The 18451-nt window shown below is 39.5% G+C and overlaps 1 protein-coding gene across 1 annotated transcript in view; it reads right to left on the bottom strand.

The window, feature by feature from the left end:
- Positions 1-18451, bottom strand: part of lamb1a (laminin, beta 1a) — a 99328-nt gene that overhangs the window by 53543 nt on the left and 27334 nt on the right. Inside the window, exons 9-18 of the mRNA XM_043713615.1 lie at positions 17150-17338; positions 14648-14827; positions 11794-11906; positions 10578-10657; positions 9723-9858; positions 9480-9638; positions 9259-9386; positions 8933-9053; positions 8098-8299; positions 1825-1968 (exon numbers count right to left, since the gene is read on the bottom strand). Coding sequence (XP_043569550.1) covers positions 1825-1968; positions 8098-8299; positions 8933-9053; positions 9259-9386; positions 9480-9638; positions 9723-9858; positions 10578-10657; positions 11794-11906; positions 14648-14827; positions 17150-17338 — 1452 coding nt within the window. The remainder of the gene's footprint in view (positions 1-1824; positions 1969-8097; positions 8300-8932; positions 9054-9258; positions 9387-9479; positions 9639-9722; positions 9859-10577; positions 10658-11793; positions 11907-14647; positions 14828-17149; positions 17339-18451) is intronic.

Raw genomic sequence — 18451 nt, 5'->3', positions numbered from 1 at the left:
ATTCATATACCCATCCAGATGCCTTTTAAAAGTTGCAATTGTACCAGCCTCCACCACTTCCTCTGGCACCTCATTCCAAGTAAACACTACCTTCTGTGTGAAAACATTGCCCCTTAGGTCTCTTTTATATCTTTATCTTTCCCCTCTCATCCTAAACCTATGCCCTCTGGTCTCCCCCACCGCAGGGAAAAGACTTTGTCTATTTATCCTATCCATGCCCCTCACGATTTTATAAACCTCTATAAGGTCACCCTGCAGCCTTTGATACTCCAGGGAAATCAATCTCACCCTATTCAACCTTTCCCTATAGCTCAAACCCTGACAACATCCTTTTAAAAATTTTTCTGAACCCTTTCAAGTTTAACACCATCCAAGGTCTCTTTGTTCAGCAACGCTCCGTAGGACCTTATCATCAAGTGCATAACTCCTGCTAAAATTTGCTTCCCCAAGATGCAGCACCTCGCATTTATCTGAATTAAACTCCATCTGCTACTTTTCAGCTCATTGGCCCATCTGATCAAGATCCCATTGTAATCTGAGGTAATCTTCGCTATCTACGACACCTCCAATTTTGGTGTCTGGAGGGAATTGAGATTAAATATTTTGCATATACCTATGCAACAATTTTGCACATTTGTTAAAAATCACACTCAATGCCAGCAATATCTTTGGGAAGCCTAATTAAGAATGGAGTTGAATGATTCAGGTTCAATCTCATGACTGTTAAGTTAGATTTTCGCAGCCAGAAACATTGGTACTTAAATGGAAATAATCAATGGAGAAAAATCAGTAACTTATACAGAATAGCTAGAAGTGGTTCAGGAGGCAAAGTGACCAAGAAAACTGATGCTAAGCTAAATAAATAAATAGTAGTCATGACCAAAGGCTAGGTTATATGAAGGACTACAAAGAGAGGAAGAGAAAGGGATGTAGGGGAAAATGGCCACTCAAGCAAGATCAGCAGAAGCAAGAAATTCACAGAAGTCAGGATAGAAGAATGCAAAGTTTTAAAGGAATTTGAAGGACTGGTGGAAGCTCAAATGTATAAGAATTTGAGTTAAGAATTTCAAGCATTGTATAACTGGGTAGAACGTAACTTAGTAAGGATAGGAGTGACTGTTGAATGGTGCTAGTTCAAAGGATAATAAAGCAATGGAGTACAAATTAAAAGTCCAACAACATCATTCCGATCTCTTTTCCTATTTTGACAGCATTTTGTATACTCTATGCAGGAACCTTGAAAACAAATGACAAACTTGGCTTACTGCGCAAGTGAATGCTTCCTCAGCCCCACACACTGAACAGTTCCAAAATAACCCCAGGATTTCTGGTCAGGATAGGGATAATAGGATAAATCCTTCACCAATTACACCTGAAGACAGCGATGTTGTAAATGATTGAGGTGGATTATACGCACCATCACTCAACATTACCAGCTGGAGGAAGCACTCTTTTTATTGGAAAAAATACTGCTCTTATCATGATGGCAAATTTTATTTGTTGTATTCAGAGATTATCCTTAAAATCTGTAGACTCTGTAAATAAACTGCATTCTGCAAAATAAACAGCTCGCTGCAAACTTTGCCTCCAACTTGGTCTCTTGACGCCACTGTGCCGGACTAAAATACAATAGTGATGCTTCAACACATTACTCATAAAGGATGTCGAAAAAGGGCCTGATTTCACCAGCCCAATAAGATGGGGCAACAAGAGTGCAGAGATCCAAGATAATCAAAAATAAGTGCTTCCTTTCAAAGTTCTCTGGAACACTTTCAAATGTGAAAGGAGAGCTCTGACCATACCCTTTTATAAAACTGTACTTACGCCGGCAGCCACTAGGACCAAAGCCATAAGTTGCAGGAGCACATCGGTCACAGTTACGGCCAACTACGCTGGAGCGGCATTGGCACTGTCCTCCATTGGGATTACAAACAGAACTGAGAGATCCCTGAGGATCACACTGGCATGCTAGAGAAACAGAGAATAAGTCTAAATTAGAATATGCAATTAGATGAAAACGTCACAAGTAGCCAAAGTTATATCTACAAAACAAAATCCAAAAGTATTCTTCCTTATATCAAAATAAAAAAGGGTGATAAGAAGGGAAATTGGACCTATTGCAGCAGTGCTAACCACTGTGCCACCGTGCCGCCCACAGGATATAACTATGCGAGTTATATCTACAAAACAAAATCCAAAAGTATTCTTCCTTATATCAAAATAAAAAAGGGTGATAAGAAGGGAAATTGGACCTATTTGAGAGCTAAAGTACAAATCATGAGGCAGGGGTATGGGTGAAATATCGAGAGAGAACTCTGCATCTGTCTTTAGCAAGATGCTGCCTAACTCTACTGAAAAGCGATAGTTGAGGCACAAGACTGGAGAAAAATTAATAAAAAGGAAGCGTAGACAGGTTGTTTTTACTTACTTTAAAAGTAACCTAGATCGAATCTGCATTCAAACAAACATCAGAAAGGTAAGAAATTGCAGAGACTCTGACCAAAATCCTCTAAATCCTTGGTAGACTGGAGAATTACAAACTTTACAGTATTATTCAAAACAAAGAAAGGGAGCAAGGATAAGACTCGCAACAACAGGTCAATCAGTTTATCCTGCTTTTTTTAATTCATTCACCCAGGTTGTGATTCTCATTGACCAGGCCACGGTGGCACAGTGGTTAGCACTGCTGCCTCACAGTGTCAGAGACCCGGGTTAATTCCCACCTCAGGCGACTCTGTGGAGTTTGCACATTCTCCCAGTGTCTGCGTGGGTTTCCTCCCACAATCCAAAGATGTGGAGGTTAGGTAAATTGGCCATGCTAAATTGCCGGTAGTGTTAGGTGAAGGGGTAAATGTAGGGGAATGGGTCTGGGTGGGTTGTGCTTCGGCGTGTCGGTGTGGACTTGTTGGGCCGAAGGGCCTGTTTCCACACTAAGTAATCTAATCTAAGTAATCTAATCTTATTGACTCAGCCTTAATTACGCAGAGGATGGTGAAGAGTAGCAATAACTCTGAAGTCACATGTAAGCCTGACTAGTTAAGGACAGCAGATTCCTTCCCTAAACAAAAAGAACATGAGTGAACCAGATGGCTTTTCCAATAATCGCTAGACTCTTAATTCCAGACTTTTTTCATATACAGTCAATTCTGCTCTAATGTATGTTTCTTCAATGCAAATTGGCTTTACTGCGATTGAAGAATTTACAGTTATTTGCAGAATGCCAACTTTTCTTACCTGTATTGGCTATAACATGACTCTGGCCCCACTAGTTTAAATGGAGATTCTCTTATATCGCGAGATTGTGAGAGAATGGGAGTATTGCAATATATCAGAACTGACTATTGAATTTGCTCAAATCTGCCAAGGGGGATTTAAACACAGGCCCCTAGAACATTACCCAAATTTCTGTACTAATAGTCTAGCGATTATAACACTAAGTAATTGTCTCCCCAGTGTTTGTGTGAAAGCCTTCAGAAACTATTCTTTGGGCCAAAATTCATAGTTTTACAAACACAAATGAAATCAGCATTAGAAAAACTGTTTATCAAAGTAGATTGAGATTTTTTGATAAGGTAACAGAGGATTGTGTGTAAGGAACGGGGACCTTGCATTTATGTCACACTACAAGTGACTATACACACACACACACACACACACACACACACACACACACACACCACACACACACACACACACACACACACACACACACACAGAGCCAGGTCGAAAAGTTGGAAGTTCTACATTGGAGGAAGGCTAATTTTGACGGTATTAGGCAAGAACTTTCAAAGGTTGATTGGGGTCAGATGTTCACAGGTAAACGGACAGCTGGAAAATGGGAAGCTTTCAGAAATGAGATAATGAGAGTCCAGAGACAGTATACTCCTGTTAGGGTGAAAGGGAAGACTGGTAGGTGGAGGGAATGCTGGATGACGAGAGAAATTGAGGGTTTGGTTAAGAAAAAAACATGAAACATATGTCAGGTATCGACAAGATAGATCGAATGAATCCTAAGAAAAATAGGAGTATACATAAGAGGGAAATCAGGAGGGCAAAAAGGGGACATGAGAAAGTTCTGGCAAATGCAGTTAAGGAGAATCCAAAGAGTTTTTACAAATACATGAAGGACAAAAAAGGGTAACTAGGGAGAGAATAGGGCTCCTCAAAAATCAGCAAGGCAACCTTTGTGTGGAGCCGCAGGAGATGGGGGAGATTCTAAACGAGTATTTTGTATCAGTATTTACTGTGGACATGGAGGATATAGAATGTAGGGAAATAGATGATGACATTTTGAAAAATGCCCATATTACAGGGAAGGAAGTGCTGAATGTCTCGAAACGCATAAAAGTGGTTAAATCCCCAGGACCTGATCAGGTGTACCCTAGAACTCAGTGGGAAGCTGGGGAAGTGATTGCTGGGCCCCTTGCTGAGATATTTATATCATCGATAGTCACAGGTGAGGTGCCAGAAGACTAGAGGTTGGCTAACGTGGTGCCATGTTCAAGAAAGGTGGTAAGGACAAGCCAGGGAATTATAGACCAATAAGCCTGACATCAGTGATGAGCAAGTTGTTGGAGGGAATCCAGAGGGAAAGGATGTACATGTATTTGGAAAGGCAAGGACTGATTAGAGATAATCAACATGTCTTTGTGTGTGGGAAATCATGTCTCACAAACTTGATTGAGTTTTCTGAAGATGTAACAAAGAGGATTGATAAGGGCAGAGTGGTGGACGTGATCTATATGGACTTCAGTAAGGTGTTCAAAAAGGTTCCCCATGGGAGACTAGTTAGCAAGTTTAGATCCCACGGAATACAGGGAGAACTATCCATTTGGATACAGAACTGGCTCAAAGGTAAAAGACAGAGGGTGGTGGTGGAAGGTTGTTTTTCAGACTGGAGGCCTGTGAACAATAGAGTGCCACAAGGATCGGTGTTGGGTCCACTAATTTTCATCATTTATATAAGAGCATAAGAGATATAGTTAGTTTGCAGATGACACCAAAATTGAAGTGGTCAGCGAAGAAGGTTACCTCAGATTACAATGGGATCTTGATCAGGTGGGCCAATGGGCTGAGAAGTGGCAGATGGAGTTTGATTTAAATAAATGCGAGGTGCTGCATTTTGGGAATGCAAATTTTAGCAGGACTTATACACTTAATGATGAGGTCTTGGGGAGTGTTGCTGAACAAAGAGACCTTGGAGAGCAGGTTCATAGCTCCTTGAAAGTGGAGTTGCAGGTAGATAGGATAGTGAAGGAGGAGTTTTGGTTGCTTTCCTTTATTGGTCAGAGTATTGAGTACAGGAGTTAGGAGGTCATGTTGCGGCTGTACAGGCCATTGGTTAGGCCACTTTTGGAATATTGCATGCAATTCTGGTCTCCTTCCTATCAGAAAGATGTTGTTAAGCTTGAAAGGGTTCAGAAAAGATTTACAAGGATGTTGCCAGGGTTGGAGGATTTGAGCTACAGAGAAAGGCTGAATAGGTTGGGGCTGTTTTCCCTGGACGTAGGAGACGGAGGGTTGACATTATAGAGGTTTACAAAATCATGAGGGGCATGGATAGGATAAATAGACAAAATGGGAACCATAAATAGACAAAGTCTCTTTCCTGGAGCGGGGAGTCCAGAACTATAGAGCATAGGTTTAGGGTGAGAGGGGAAAGATATAAAAGTGACCTAAGGGGCAATTTTTTCATGCAGAGGTGTGGTACGTGTATGGAATGAGCTGCCAGAGGAAGTGTTGGAGGCTATACAATTGCAACATTTATAAGGCATTTGGATAGGTATATGAATAGGAAGGGTTTGGAGGGATATGGGCCAGGTGCTGGCAAGTTGGACTAGATTGGGTTGGGATATCTGGTCGGCATGGACAGGTTAGACCGAAGGGTCTGTTTCCGTGCTGTACGTTTCTATGACTCTATGACTATGGGGTGAATTTGCATTTGCAGAATCGTATTTGCAGATACATTCTATTTTTGCTCAAAAAGCAACTACCTGCAGGCAGTCAGTCCATGTGACATTTTATCAATTCCTACTTTGGAAACAGAACCAGTCTGACTCAAGGTTGGGATACAGACAGACTCTAATCTCTCACCTTTAATCCATTGTCTGAGCTCAAATGTCACTTTTTTTAAAATTATAAAACCTTAAGTTATCTTGAGAACGTGACTTGAAAATAGTTCTGGGATTTCTACACTAATGAACCAAAACCTGCAGCCCATTCTAAAAGATGAAAGACTTAACAGCAATCTAGGTTTGTTCAATATATGATTTAATTGCATGACACTGTGATCTTTTGCTATAAATTCTGCGTCTTCTGATCGTACCGCACTAGCTACCTGATGAAGGAGCAGCACACTGAAAATTAGTACCCTGTGCTTCCAAATAAACCTGTAGGACTATAACCTGGTGCTGTGCAATTTTTGACTTTGCCCACTCCAGTCCAAACACCAGCACCTCCACATTATGTTCTTGTGTTCTAATAATTATTTGTCACTGTTTTGTATTCGTTCTTTTAATTTAGTTTTACTTACCCTCTGGCAAACAATTTGAAATGCTTCTTGAAAATTTAAATCCATCCCAGACAAATAAAATCACTGATTCATTAATCTACAAAGCTCTTCAAAGCATTCCTCAAAGATCATGATCCAAAACTGTTCAACTATGCACTTTAAACAAGCATTGATAGCATGCTGATAAAACATCTGAATATTCTTTTCACTGAAAATGTCAAATTTACTGCCCTTAGTTGTCCTTCATGTACAACTTCTTGCTAAGCTTATAAATCAGTTTTATAAAATTAAAACTGCCATACCAAAGCAACTGGAACATAGAACATTACAGTGCAGTACAGGCTCCTCGATGTTGTGTCGACCTGTGAAAACAATCTGAAGCCCACCTAACCTATGCTATTCCATTCTCATCCATATGCCTATCCAATGACCACTTATATGTTTGTAAAGTTGGCAAGTCTACTAATGTTGCAAGCTGTGCATTCCATGCCCCTACTACTGAGTAAAGAAACTCACACTGACATTTGTCCTATATCCATCACCCTCTCAATTTAAAGCAATGTCCCCTCATGCTCACCATCACCATCCAAGGAAAAAGGCTCTCATTGTCCAAAATATCTAACCCTCTGATTATCTTATATGTCTCAATTAAGTCACATTTCAACCACCTTCCCTAACGAAAACAGCCTCAAGTCCCCCAGCCTTTCAGTTAGGGCCTTCCCCTCCATACCAGGCAACATTATAGTAAAACCCCTCCGAGTAAACGTCATGACAATCCTGACCACAACTTTCTAATTAAGCTATTACACCCTTCAATACTGATTTATTTTTAAAAAGTACAAAGCCACAACAGAAGATAAATCACAAGTCTGTGTACCAGCAAAGAATTAAATTCTTCAAAAAAATACGTACTCAGCATATTGAAGTGGATGTGAAAAACTATTTTTGAAAAAAACACAGGTGTTTCCCTGTACTGCGCTGTATTCTTCTATGTTCTATGTTCTATGTTCTATAAATCACAAGTCTGTGTACCAGCAAAGAAATAAATTCTTCAAAAAAATACGTACTCAGCATATTGAAGTGGATGTGAAAAACTATTTTTGAAAAAAACACAGGTGTTTCAACATGGAAGGGTACAATTTTGGCACCTTTTATATTCTTATTCAAATGCTTAACTATTCCATTGTTTGTGCTAACTTATCAAGAGCAATTTGCAGTAATACATTCCATACTCCCTTATCCCTTAAAGAAATGTTCAAAGCCATGATCTTTTTCTTTAAGATTTCATGACCAGTCTTAAGTTTATGCCTTTTTGTTATTGATGCACTAAACAGCAGAAATAAATCTTTCACTAGTTTTTCCTCCAATCCTTCAAAGTAAAGATGTAATTAAGTCTTCAAAGTCTATGTTTCAACGTCCTTTCTAAACTGCAAATGCATTCCGACTGTGAATGAATGTTTATACCATATTTATTAAAATCTCTCTTGTTTTCAAATCTAAGTAATTACTGCTCTGGTTACCCCATATTTCTTAACTACCAGCCCACCATGATAAATATTTTGTAGAAAGAATGAAGATAAACGTACGTAAAGCTCCTTCGTGGATCATGGAAGAAATGCTAGACAGGATGCCCTTACAGACATCAGTCATTGGAGTTTTAGTAACACTTTGACTGTTCTCCAAGCAGCGGTATCGTTGGAAGGTTTCCCAGGCTTTGTTTGTGACAATCTCACTCGATTCTCCTACAGAGAATATATCCAGTGACTTGCAGTGGGGCATGAGTACAAGCTGGAAAAATATTGAATTAAGAATCAGTTCCTTTGTCAAAATCCATTCTCTTTTAGAGAAGTTCAAAGTTTTACATTTTGTGTCACTGGAGATTAAGAATTAAGAGCAATTTTACTTATCTCTGCTTTTGTACAAAGCAGAATCTAATAGAACATGCTGACTTCAGCAGGAATTTCTGATTCAATTTAGAGTGAAAAGCTGTAATCTAGGCAAACATGTTGTAAGACCTACCAGTTAATTTCACATACATCCGTAAACATTACAACCATACTGGCTTAAAGCTACAATCGTAACTTGTGGCACATGTAAGTATTAAAATGGAAAAAGGGGTATTTGTACCTGGACACACCAATACATTCTCTGGATTAGTGATGCTGGAAGAGCACAGCAGTTCGGGCAGCATCCAAGGAGCAGCGAAATCGACATTTCAGGAATCCTGATGAAGGGCTTTTGCCCGAAACGTCGATTTCGCTGCTCCTTGGATGCTGCCTGAACTGCTGTGCTCTTCCAGCATCACTAACCCAGAATCTGGCTTCCAGCATCTGCAGTCATTGTTTTTACCACGCCAATACATTTATCAATTAGATTTACTGAAGTAAATTTTAGATAATATTTATTTATAGACATACATACCGAATCTATGAGTGTGTAAGGAGTTTCCATTTCATCATCAGTTGAGTACTTTGTTAACTCTAAACGAATGGTGTAATTAAGTTCTTTCTCAAAGCATACAGGCCGAGGTAGGACCACATACCTAAAGAGGAACATTACGACCAACATTCATAGTTATCCCAATACTTTAGACTGGTGGCTTACTACAATTCACAACATTTTATTTACTTTAAGTTGGCTTTATCCTGTTACAAGTCCACTATGCTACTTCCTTCCAAATTTTGTCAAAGAATATGCAAAATCCACAACAGTTAACAAGTAAAACAATTAAGTACTTTGATTCTAACCTTGATCCTGATGGCAGAGAAAAGACTTGGTTGTCATCAGCAGGTGTAGTATTCCCACATCGACTACTGCTGTGAATTTTACCAGGACGGAACACAGTTATTTTTGCTTCTTCCCAGTTTTTTGGTAGCTGAACAGAAGGAGCACATTGCATTCATGTCAATATTACTAACAGTTCTATGAAAGTATTACAGAGACAGCTTACTGAATGAAGATTACTAACCTGAGGTTCATAGCGTATCAGCAGATCATACTCCATGGAATATGGGATGTTGTGTACATGGAATTCTAGATACGCTCCTTCAGGAGCCCTTACCAATCCAATTCCTGTCCAGGTTGGAGAATGATTTTGCGGAGACTGGCGCTGTACAATTGTCGCTTCCTGCAATGAAGAAAAGTCATCACGAGTGTTTCAAAAAGTCAGAAAGGACCTCTACACAACTGTCCCTAATCAAAGCTAACTTACAGGACCCAAGGCAGCCTCCTCTGCCTCGTATGTGTAATGATCCAGGGCAATAAAATAAAACCCAGATTCAACTTCATTGCAGCGACGTCCAACCATATGATTTTTGCACGGGCACTGGCCTGTCTCTGCAGAACAGCTGTAAAAGCAAAACCAGTATTACTTGATTGGAACCTGGAACAAGCGCATTGGGACTATGCTTAATGGGAGTATTTGGGGGCGGGGGGAAAGACAGAAGACAGCGGGGAGTACTTTCTCCTAATGGGAGTTGTAGTCTGGTTACATTTAAAATTATAATGCCTTTCCATTGGGCACTTCATTAGCAGCAGACATTAAAACAAAAGACAATTTCCCCCCCCATGAAAAGCTAACACACTTTTGTTACTATTAAACACACAAAGAAATGAGCACATACTGACATAATTTTGCTGCAACTTACATTAGGACTCATGCACAAAAATCATCATTTGAACAAAGTACAACATCAGGGCTTCTGATAAACAAAGTGGTACAACATCAAGAGTCATCATCTCCAGAATCAGATAGGCATGAGGAGAAAATTAGAGGAACTGAAAGGGCAGCAGAGAGATGATCACATTGTTAAAGAAAACTTGTTTTATAAATCATCATTTTCATACAAGTAGCTACTGGAGAAAGAATATCATTTGGGAGCATTCTTTCAATTGCTATTCAACCACGAGGCAGTTGAACGAAAAGACACTATTAGAAGCAACTCGCTGTTGCATTTATCACTACCTCCTTTCATCCAAACTGTTGTGGCATTTGAGTGTTCCCAGTTAATCAGTAATCATTTGAACATTTTTTCTGTATAATAAATGATTAAGAAGCCAGCCTTACTCATTGCTGTAGGATCCCCCCAAGTCACAGTCACAGGGGCGACACCCATCAAGATCACTGCTTAATCCCCAGTGCTGCGGCTGTAAAACAATAAATCGGTATAGTTTTAAATATCACATGACTACAGCCAAACCATTAAGAGACTAACTTAATTATGCATGGTCTTAAATCATGTGGTAAAACTAAATAGTCAGTTCAAATTCTTCAACTTCAATGAAGTTTTTTTAATATAAAAATCACACTGCCACAAAAAACAAATCTGTGGACTCTGAAATAAACTAGAGAGGCTGTTTTCAGTGACAAATAACTTAAATCCCTTGCTCGTTATTCCAAAAAGAGAGAATTAGCTCAATTTTTTTTTAAAAAAGGGGCTGAATACTTTCACCAGCTTTGTTGAACAAACTTTATTAAGTTTTTCCCACCACATTCTGTCAATATAACTTAAGCTTCATGGAAAAATTAGGTCTCAGTTTAGATTATATTACTTACACTAGATTAGATTAGATTAGATTACTTACAGTGTGGAAACAGGCCCTTCGGCCCAACAAGTCCACACCGCCCCGCCGAAGCGCAACCCACCCATACCCCTACATTTACCCCTTACCTAACACTACGGGTAATTTAGCATGGCCAATTCACCTGACCTGCACATCTTTGGACTGTGGGAGGAAACCGGAGCACCCGGAGGAAACCCACGCAGACATGGGGAGAACGTGCAAACTCCACACAGTCAGTTGCCTGAGGCGGGAATTGAACCCGGGTCTCTGGCACTGTGAGGCAGCAGTGCTAACCACCGTGCCGCCCAGCAAGTTTAATTGCTGTTCACCTCCTAGACACAATACATTTAGGGCTGGGAAATGATGTGTTCACTTACAGGAAAGTACGCTCAGTTTATTTTGATTCTTTGAATAAAATAGGTAGGTTAAATCAAACAAGGCCTTTTTATCATTTAAGGAAACAAATTCTCTGGTTGACCTACCCAGATATCAAGAATAAATTTCTGTTAGCGCACTAAGACGAGGGCTCATATACAGAAATCAATGATGCCAGTAGAAAATAAGTATCTGACTGTAGGTTGGCAAATTTGATGCTATTTCAAAGATTTAGGATGTTAAAACTAACCATGTGTTCTTTGAAAGGTTTAAATTAAATTCAACTCAGAAACCTTGAACAATTTTCGGCATTTTGTCCAATTCTGGTTCTGTAGTTTTCTTACCAGACACTGATCACAGTTCCTTCCCGTCACTAGACGCTTACAGAAGCAATTTCCCGTTACATCATCGCATGGAGTTCCGCCTGGATGAGTTCCCAAATGGTTACAGGTACATGCTAAGGTGACCAAAATGAAATGTGTCAGCAATGCTCTATTTTAGTGATGCAGGAATGTTTAAAATTAATTTTGGAGGTGAGTATATGGTTTGTGGGTCATAGAATTTCAACTGCTGTCTGACCGTACCACACCGTAGGAATAAGTGATCAGAGGAAAATCTGGTAGATGTTTGAACTGGGCAGGTCATTAAATGGATCCCTAACACTTCTACCCACACATGCAGAAAGCTATTCAAAAAGAAGGCTTCTACACTCACTGTATGGCTCTGATTATAATTTTAATGTATAGAGCATATGCAATATATTCTTTCCCTAGTTTCACTGGGTTTTGAGTGGTCTATCTCTACAGGGCTATTGAAACACCCTAAGCTGAGGCAAGCCTTTTAAGTTTAAGATGTACATGGGGTCAGAATTAACATCCCCAATTCTTCCTAACTTGCAATGAGGTGGAGACAGGAGTGGTTTACATCTGCTTGTTTCATCTGTGCAGAAGTTAATTAAATTAGCAAAACTGGTTTGGTCCCAAAGATTGCCATGATATTTGAATCAAACCTCAACCTGGAAACATGCGAGTTTCCTGACTATACCTGCAAACAAATACCATAGACTCAACAGGCTTTCCATTAACTTCTGCTGAAATTTTTTGTTTAATGTAATTCACTCATGGAATGTAAGCACTGCTGAGCCAGCATTTAGTACCCATCCCTCATCACCCTTGAGAATGTTGTGGTGAGCTGTGTGTTTGAACCACTGCAGTCCTCCTGCTGTAAGTGAATGCACAATATTGATGTGAATGCAGATGACACAAAGGTTGGAGGTACCATTGATAGCATAGAGGGCTATTGCAGGCTGCAGCGCGACATAGACAGGATGCCGAGCTGGGCTGAGAAATGGCAAATGGAGTTCAACCTGGATAAATGCGAAATGATGCATTTCAGAAGGTCAAGCTTGAATGCTGAATATAGGATTAAAGACAGGATTCTTGAAAGTGTGGAGAAACAGAGGGATCTGGGCAAGTACATAGGTCCCTCAAAGTTGCCACCCAAGTGGATAGGGTTGTTAAGAAAGCATATGGTGTTTTGGCTTTGATTAACAGAGGGATCGAGTTTAAGAGCAGTGAGGTTTTACTACAGCTCTACAAGTCCCTGGTGAGACCACACTTGGAATGCTGTGTCCAGTTCTGATCACCCTACTATAGGAAAGATACAGAGGCTTTGGAGAGGGTGCAAAGGTTTACCAGGATGCTGCCTGGGCTGGAGAGCTTGCCTTATGAAGAAAGGTTGAAAAAGCTCAGACCTTTCTCTCTGGAGAGAAGGAGGAAGAGAGGAGACTTGATCTAGGTGTACAAGATAATGAGAGGAATAGATAGAGTCAATAGCCAGAGATTTTTCCCCAGGGCAGGATTGACTGGTACGAGGGGGCATAGTTTTAAGATATTAGGGGAAAGGTATTAAGGAGACGTCAGAAGTAGGTTCTTTACGCAGAAAGTTGTGAATGCATGGAATGCATTGCCAGCAGTGGTGGTGGAAGCAGAGTCATTAGAGACATTTAAGCGACTGCTGGACATGTACATGGAGAGCAGTGAGTTGAGGGGTGTGTAGGTTAAGTTATTATATTTTACATTAGGATTATACCTCGACACAACACCATGGGCCAAAAAGGTCTGTTCTGTGGTATACCTTTCTACATTCTATGTTCTACTGTTATGGAAGGAATTCCCAGCTTTTAATCTGGTGACACTGAATACACATTTCAAAGTCAGGATGGTGAATGGCTTGGGCAGGAACTTGCAGTTGGTGGTATTTCCACATGTTTGCAGCCCTTGCAGATGATGGTGTTGTGAATTTGGAAGAAGCGAAGAAGCCTTGATGAAACACCACAGTGCATCTTGTAGATGGTATCCTTTGCTGTTACTGTGTGACAGTGGTGATGGGAGTGAATGTTTGTGGATGTGCCTTGCCTTGGATCATGACAAGTTTTGTTTTAAGTGCTGTTGGAGCTGCACCATCCAGGCCACTGGGGAGTATTCCATCACACTCATGTCTTATGGGTGATGAAATTACTTGATGCAGAAGAATTTCTAGCCTCTGACCTGTCCTTCATATGGATAATCCCATTCATCTTTTGGTCAAAATTGAAACTTGGAAGTCATGAACAAAGTATGAGAAGTACGGTGTGTAGCACAATATCATCAGAAGGGTTCGGGATTTTCAGCTACTGCTTGAATAGAAATGTATTATACTGGACAGGAGAAACTTGGATTCTGTGCTCGTAAGCCATTCAATTTATCAAAGGATATGCTATCAAAAAATTATACTGCTCGCTCCTACCCGATCACTTCCAATTTCTTTTCCAGATTCCCAGCACCTACATAGCTCTTGTAAAACATTTAAAATATTTGCGTAGTTTGTGACAAAATGGCCCACGTCTTAATTTAATTTCCCCACGAGAGTTATCATAGAAATTCACTGGTAGAAATTTAATTAAGTCATTTAAGTCACCAAATTTAACTAAATTTTCAATTTAGCACTTAACTTTTCATTTCTCTAAACTGATGAACAAACCATTGTATGCTGATCCAATTTCATATAAACACAATCCTACACTAAAATAGTATGATAGCTTATTCTCAATCACACCTGTAAACAGATTTCAGTGACAATACATGGGAGAAGATAAATAAAAAACATAAAACAAAGCACACAACATGTATCAATTTTCAAAAATAGTCATCCACTTACACTGGCAACCCAATGGGTCATCTGCACTTAGGCCAAAGAAACCCTCTTTGCAGAGATCACAGCGTTCACCCTCAATGTTGAGCTTACAGCGGCACTGCCCCGCAATGAGATTAGCTGTCAAATCCGTGTAGCTGTCACAGATTCCACCGTTTAATGATCCAGCAGGGTCACAGTTACAAGCTGCATTCACAATAGATTCAAGTAATTTATACATCAAGAGTACAGAAAATTGCATTTCGATTTACTTAAACAAATATGTCATCAGTTAATTATATTTTTAGCTCAAAAATTTTTTTGTTTTACCATGACCACTGTTTGCAAGAGTGAATTTGAACCAAAGGCCCATATTTATAAGTTCATATTTGGTTCAGTTGCTATGAATTGTCAGCAAAGTGATAGTTTTCTTTTTTCTTTCTTGGGATGCAGACATCGCTGGCAAAGCCAGCATTTGTTCACCATTACTCTTAGGCCTTGAGCAGAGTGGTTTGCTCGGTCATTTTAAAAGGGTCAAATGCATTATTGAACTCACATGTAGGACGGACTGGGTGGCAACGGTAGATTTCCTTTCCTGCAGGACATTAGTGAACTTAATACGTTCTTACAACAATGATTGTTTCATAGTTACCATTAAGGAGAAATAACTTTATGTTCTATTTTAACTGCTGTGGTGGACTTAAAGCTGGGTCTCTGGAGAAAGGCCAGTCAGCCTTGACAGGCCTCTTCACCACTCAGTAAAATCATGAATGATCTGATCGCAGCCTCAGCTCCACATTTCCTGCTATCCCCAAAAACATTTCATTCCTAGATTATCAAAAGCCTATCTAGTTTTGCCAATACCTTGTATAACTGAAATATATCCTCTCTAAACAACAACATTCTATTAACTGTCCGAACGACTTAGAGTCAGAATTGTCCATCACAGAGACAAGACTCTTCTGTCCAATTCGTCCATGCCAACCAAATATCCTAAATTAATCTAGTGCCATTTCCCAACATTTGGCCCATATTCTTCTAAACCATTCTTACTCATGAACCCAGCCAGATGACCTTTAAATGTTGTAATTGTTGTATCTGGACACTAAACAATTGCAATCAATGTATTAGGACATCCAGATCACTCTGCATCTTAAAACTGTGCAATGTCTCACCATTTAGACAACTTTGTGAAAACACATTCAGCCAAAATGGACAGTCACATTTTCCCAGATTATACTTCCCAGGCCTTGACCCATTCTCATAACGTACCTATATCTTGTAGCCTCATCTCCCCCTCACAACATAATTTTCTATCTTTGTCGCTTCAGCAAATTTACCAACCATACTTTCATACCTGCATCCAAGTCATTTATACAAATTGTAATATGTTGACTTTCCTCGGATTCCTGTAACATACCAGTCGTTACATTTTGCCAATCAGAAAATGACTAATCCTGCCTTTGTTTTCCTGTTAACTAACTAATCTCCTAACCATATCAATAGGTTAGCTCCTCACAAAGTCAGATGACAGAAATCACAAGCTTTTGGAGTGTAGCCCCTTTGTCAGGTGAGAGAAGCACACAGAGCACAGTATTTATAGGCAGAGAGATCAAAAGATCATACAAATGGTGTGAGTGGAGTGTTAAATAAGAAGTCTCTGCAGGTGATCAAAAATGTCAGATGGTGTGAGTAAAGTGTCTACAACTGAATACCAAGTGAAGGTATGGTTATGATCTCTCTACTTTAATTAGTTTCTACAGTTTTGGATTACTGTGGTTATTTTGGTTAGGCCCACCGCATGTGAACCTTATACCTATCATGTTATTCCAGTCATTTGGTTTAACTCCAGCACCATCTTATTTTTAAATTTTTTGTAATCATCTCTGTCTCATTTAATCAGATTATAGGTCATCCTTTCACTTGTTATTCAGCTGTAGACACTTTACTCACACGTCTGACACTTTTGATCACCTACAGAGATGTATTACTCGGCACTCCACTTGCACCATTTGTATGATCTTTCGATCTCTCGGCCTATAAATTCTGGGTCTGTGCGCTTCTCTCTCACTTCACCTGACAAAGAGCTACATTCTGAAAGCTTGTGATTTCAAATAAATCTGTTGGACTATAACGGGTGTTGTGTGTTTTCTAACTTTGAACTAGGGTGGACAACACCAACACCTCCACATCTTAACCCCTCACACCAGCTCAATGACATTTACAAGACTCGTGACATTAACATGACATCAGCATCTCATCCAGTCCTAATTGTAACAAATATGTGCTTCTTATCACATTGCAAATTTGTTTGTATCTAGATAATTTTGAATTAAGAGTAGGCTATTTCAAATTTCTTCAGTTCAAAAGTAACACTGAATTTTTTTTAAAGAAAGCTGAACAAAGAAAGTAAACACCTTGAAGCATGTCCCATTCCAAACTCTTAAAATGCCCTCAAAGAAAAGATCAAACAGATCAATGTCAACCACTCCTTTCACAGATCCTGGCATATCAAATAACAGAACTTACGTTCACAGATGTCACTGGCACGAATACTTCGTTCTGGATGCTGGTAGTAGAAAGGTTTACATTGTTCACAGTGTTGTCCCATTGTATTATTCCGACAGCCATCACAAACACCACCACTAACGTTACCAGATGCTATATACACAGCCATGTCAAAGTGACATTTATCAGCATGCCCGTTGCAGCTACATCCTGAAATTGAAAACACAAAGCACAAGCTTGACTTCTCATCTAAGTAGTTGGTGGGCCTCTGGCAGTTATTCAGTGCCAGCACACTTTCTTGAGAAGTTTGTTGCCCTAAAAAAATACACAGCTGACAAGGACACACAGATTTACAAGTGAGTTGAAAGAAATGTTTTGGTCTGATCACACTTTTTTGAAACATCTTAAAACATTGTATTCTGTTAAAGGGTGAGACATTCAACCAGGATTTGGCAGCTTGAATGCTATTCCATTACAGATCATTGTAAAAGTGGTTTTACCGAGAATGGGTGACTCTAGCTGGAATTTAACAGCCATATTTTACAACGCATACACCAGTTGGAGAGGGTGTGGTTGGTTTAAGTGAAAGAGGGAGATCAAAACACTTAAATAACTTTCAACATTTACCAACAGTGAAAAAATAGCCAAACATTCTTGCTCCACAAAATACATTTGTTGCTCATAGCGTGTTTTAGTAATTTTTCTATTCCCTTTATGTGAGATCTACTGAGAGAGGCACCTTCACGCTCTGGTATGCCACTGATGTAACGTTCATTACTCTGCAAGTCTCAACAGCAGATACCATCAAGTTATGGAAGTAAAAGATCAAAGTCCACTGCAGACTTTGAAAGAAAGTCCCAATCATGGTTGCTGGTCAGCAATTAGGTGCAGGGACTAAATGCAACAAAGCATTGCACCAGTTTACTTCAAAATTGTAAAATTCCATCGTTCACAAGAAATTTTGAAGAGACAATTATATTAGAAACTTTGAGAACGCTCATGAGCTGTATTCTGAAATAGCCTATTTCTGAGAGAAAAATGTGACAGGTCATAAATCTAAGCAAAATACTGTAGATGCTGGAAATCCAAAATAAAAACAGAAAATGCTGGAGAAACTCAGCAAGTCAGGAAGCATCCATCACTGTGGAGAGGGAAACAATTAATGCTTCAAGTTAGATAGGACTCTTTTTCAGTAAATACATAAATCTGTTTGAGATAATTGTATTTTAAGGGGAATAAGGTGAGTGAATAATGTGGCTGGCTAATTGCCAACATCTAGGAAATAATGAGAAACTGCTTGTTTTTGATAAGATTATTGTTTAT

Source organism: Chiloscyllium plagiosum, chromosome 23 (assembly GCF_004010195.1).
Source record: "Chiloscyllium plagiosum isolate BGI_BamShark_2017 chromosome 23, ASM401019v2, whole genome shotgun sequence".
Lineage (NCBI taxonomy): Eukaryota > Metazoa > Chordata > Chondrichthyes > Orectolobiformes > Hemiscylliidae > Chiloscyllium > Chiloscyllium plagiosum.
This window is presented reverse-complemented; position numbering and strand designations above follow the sequence as displayed.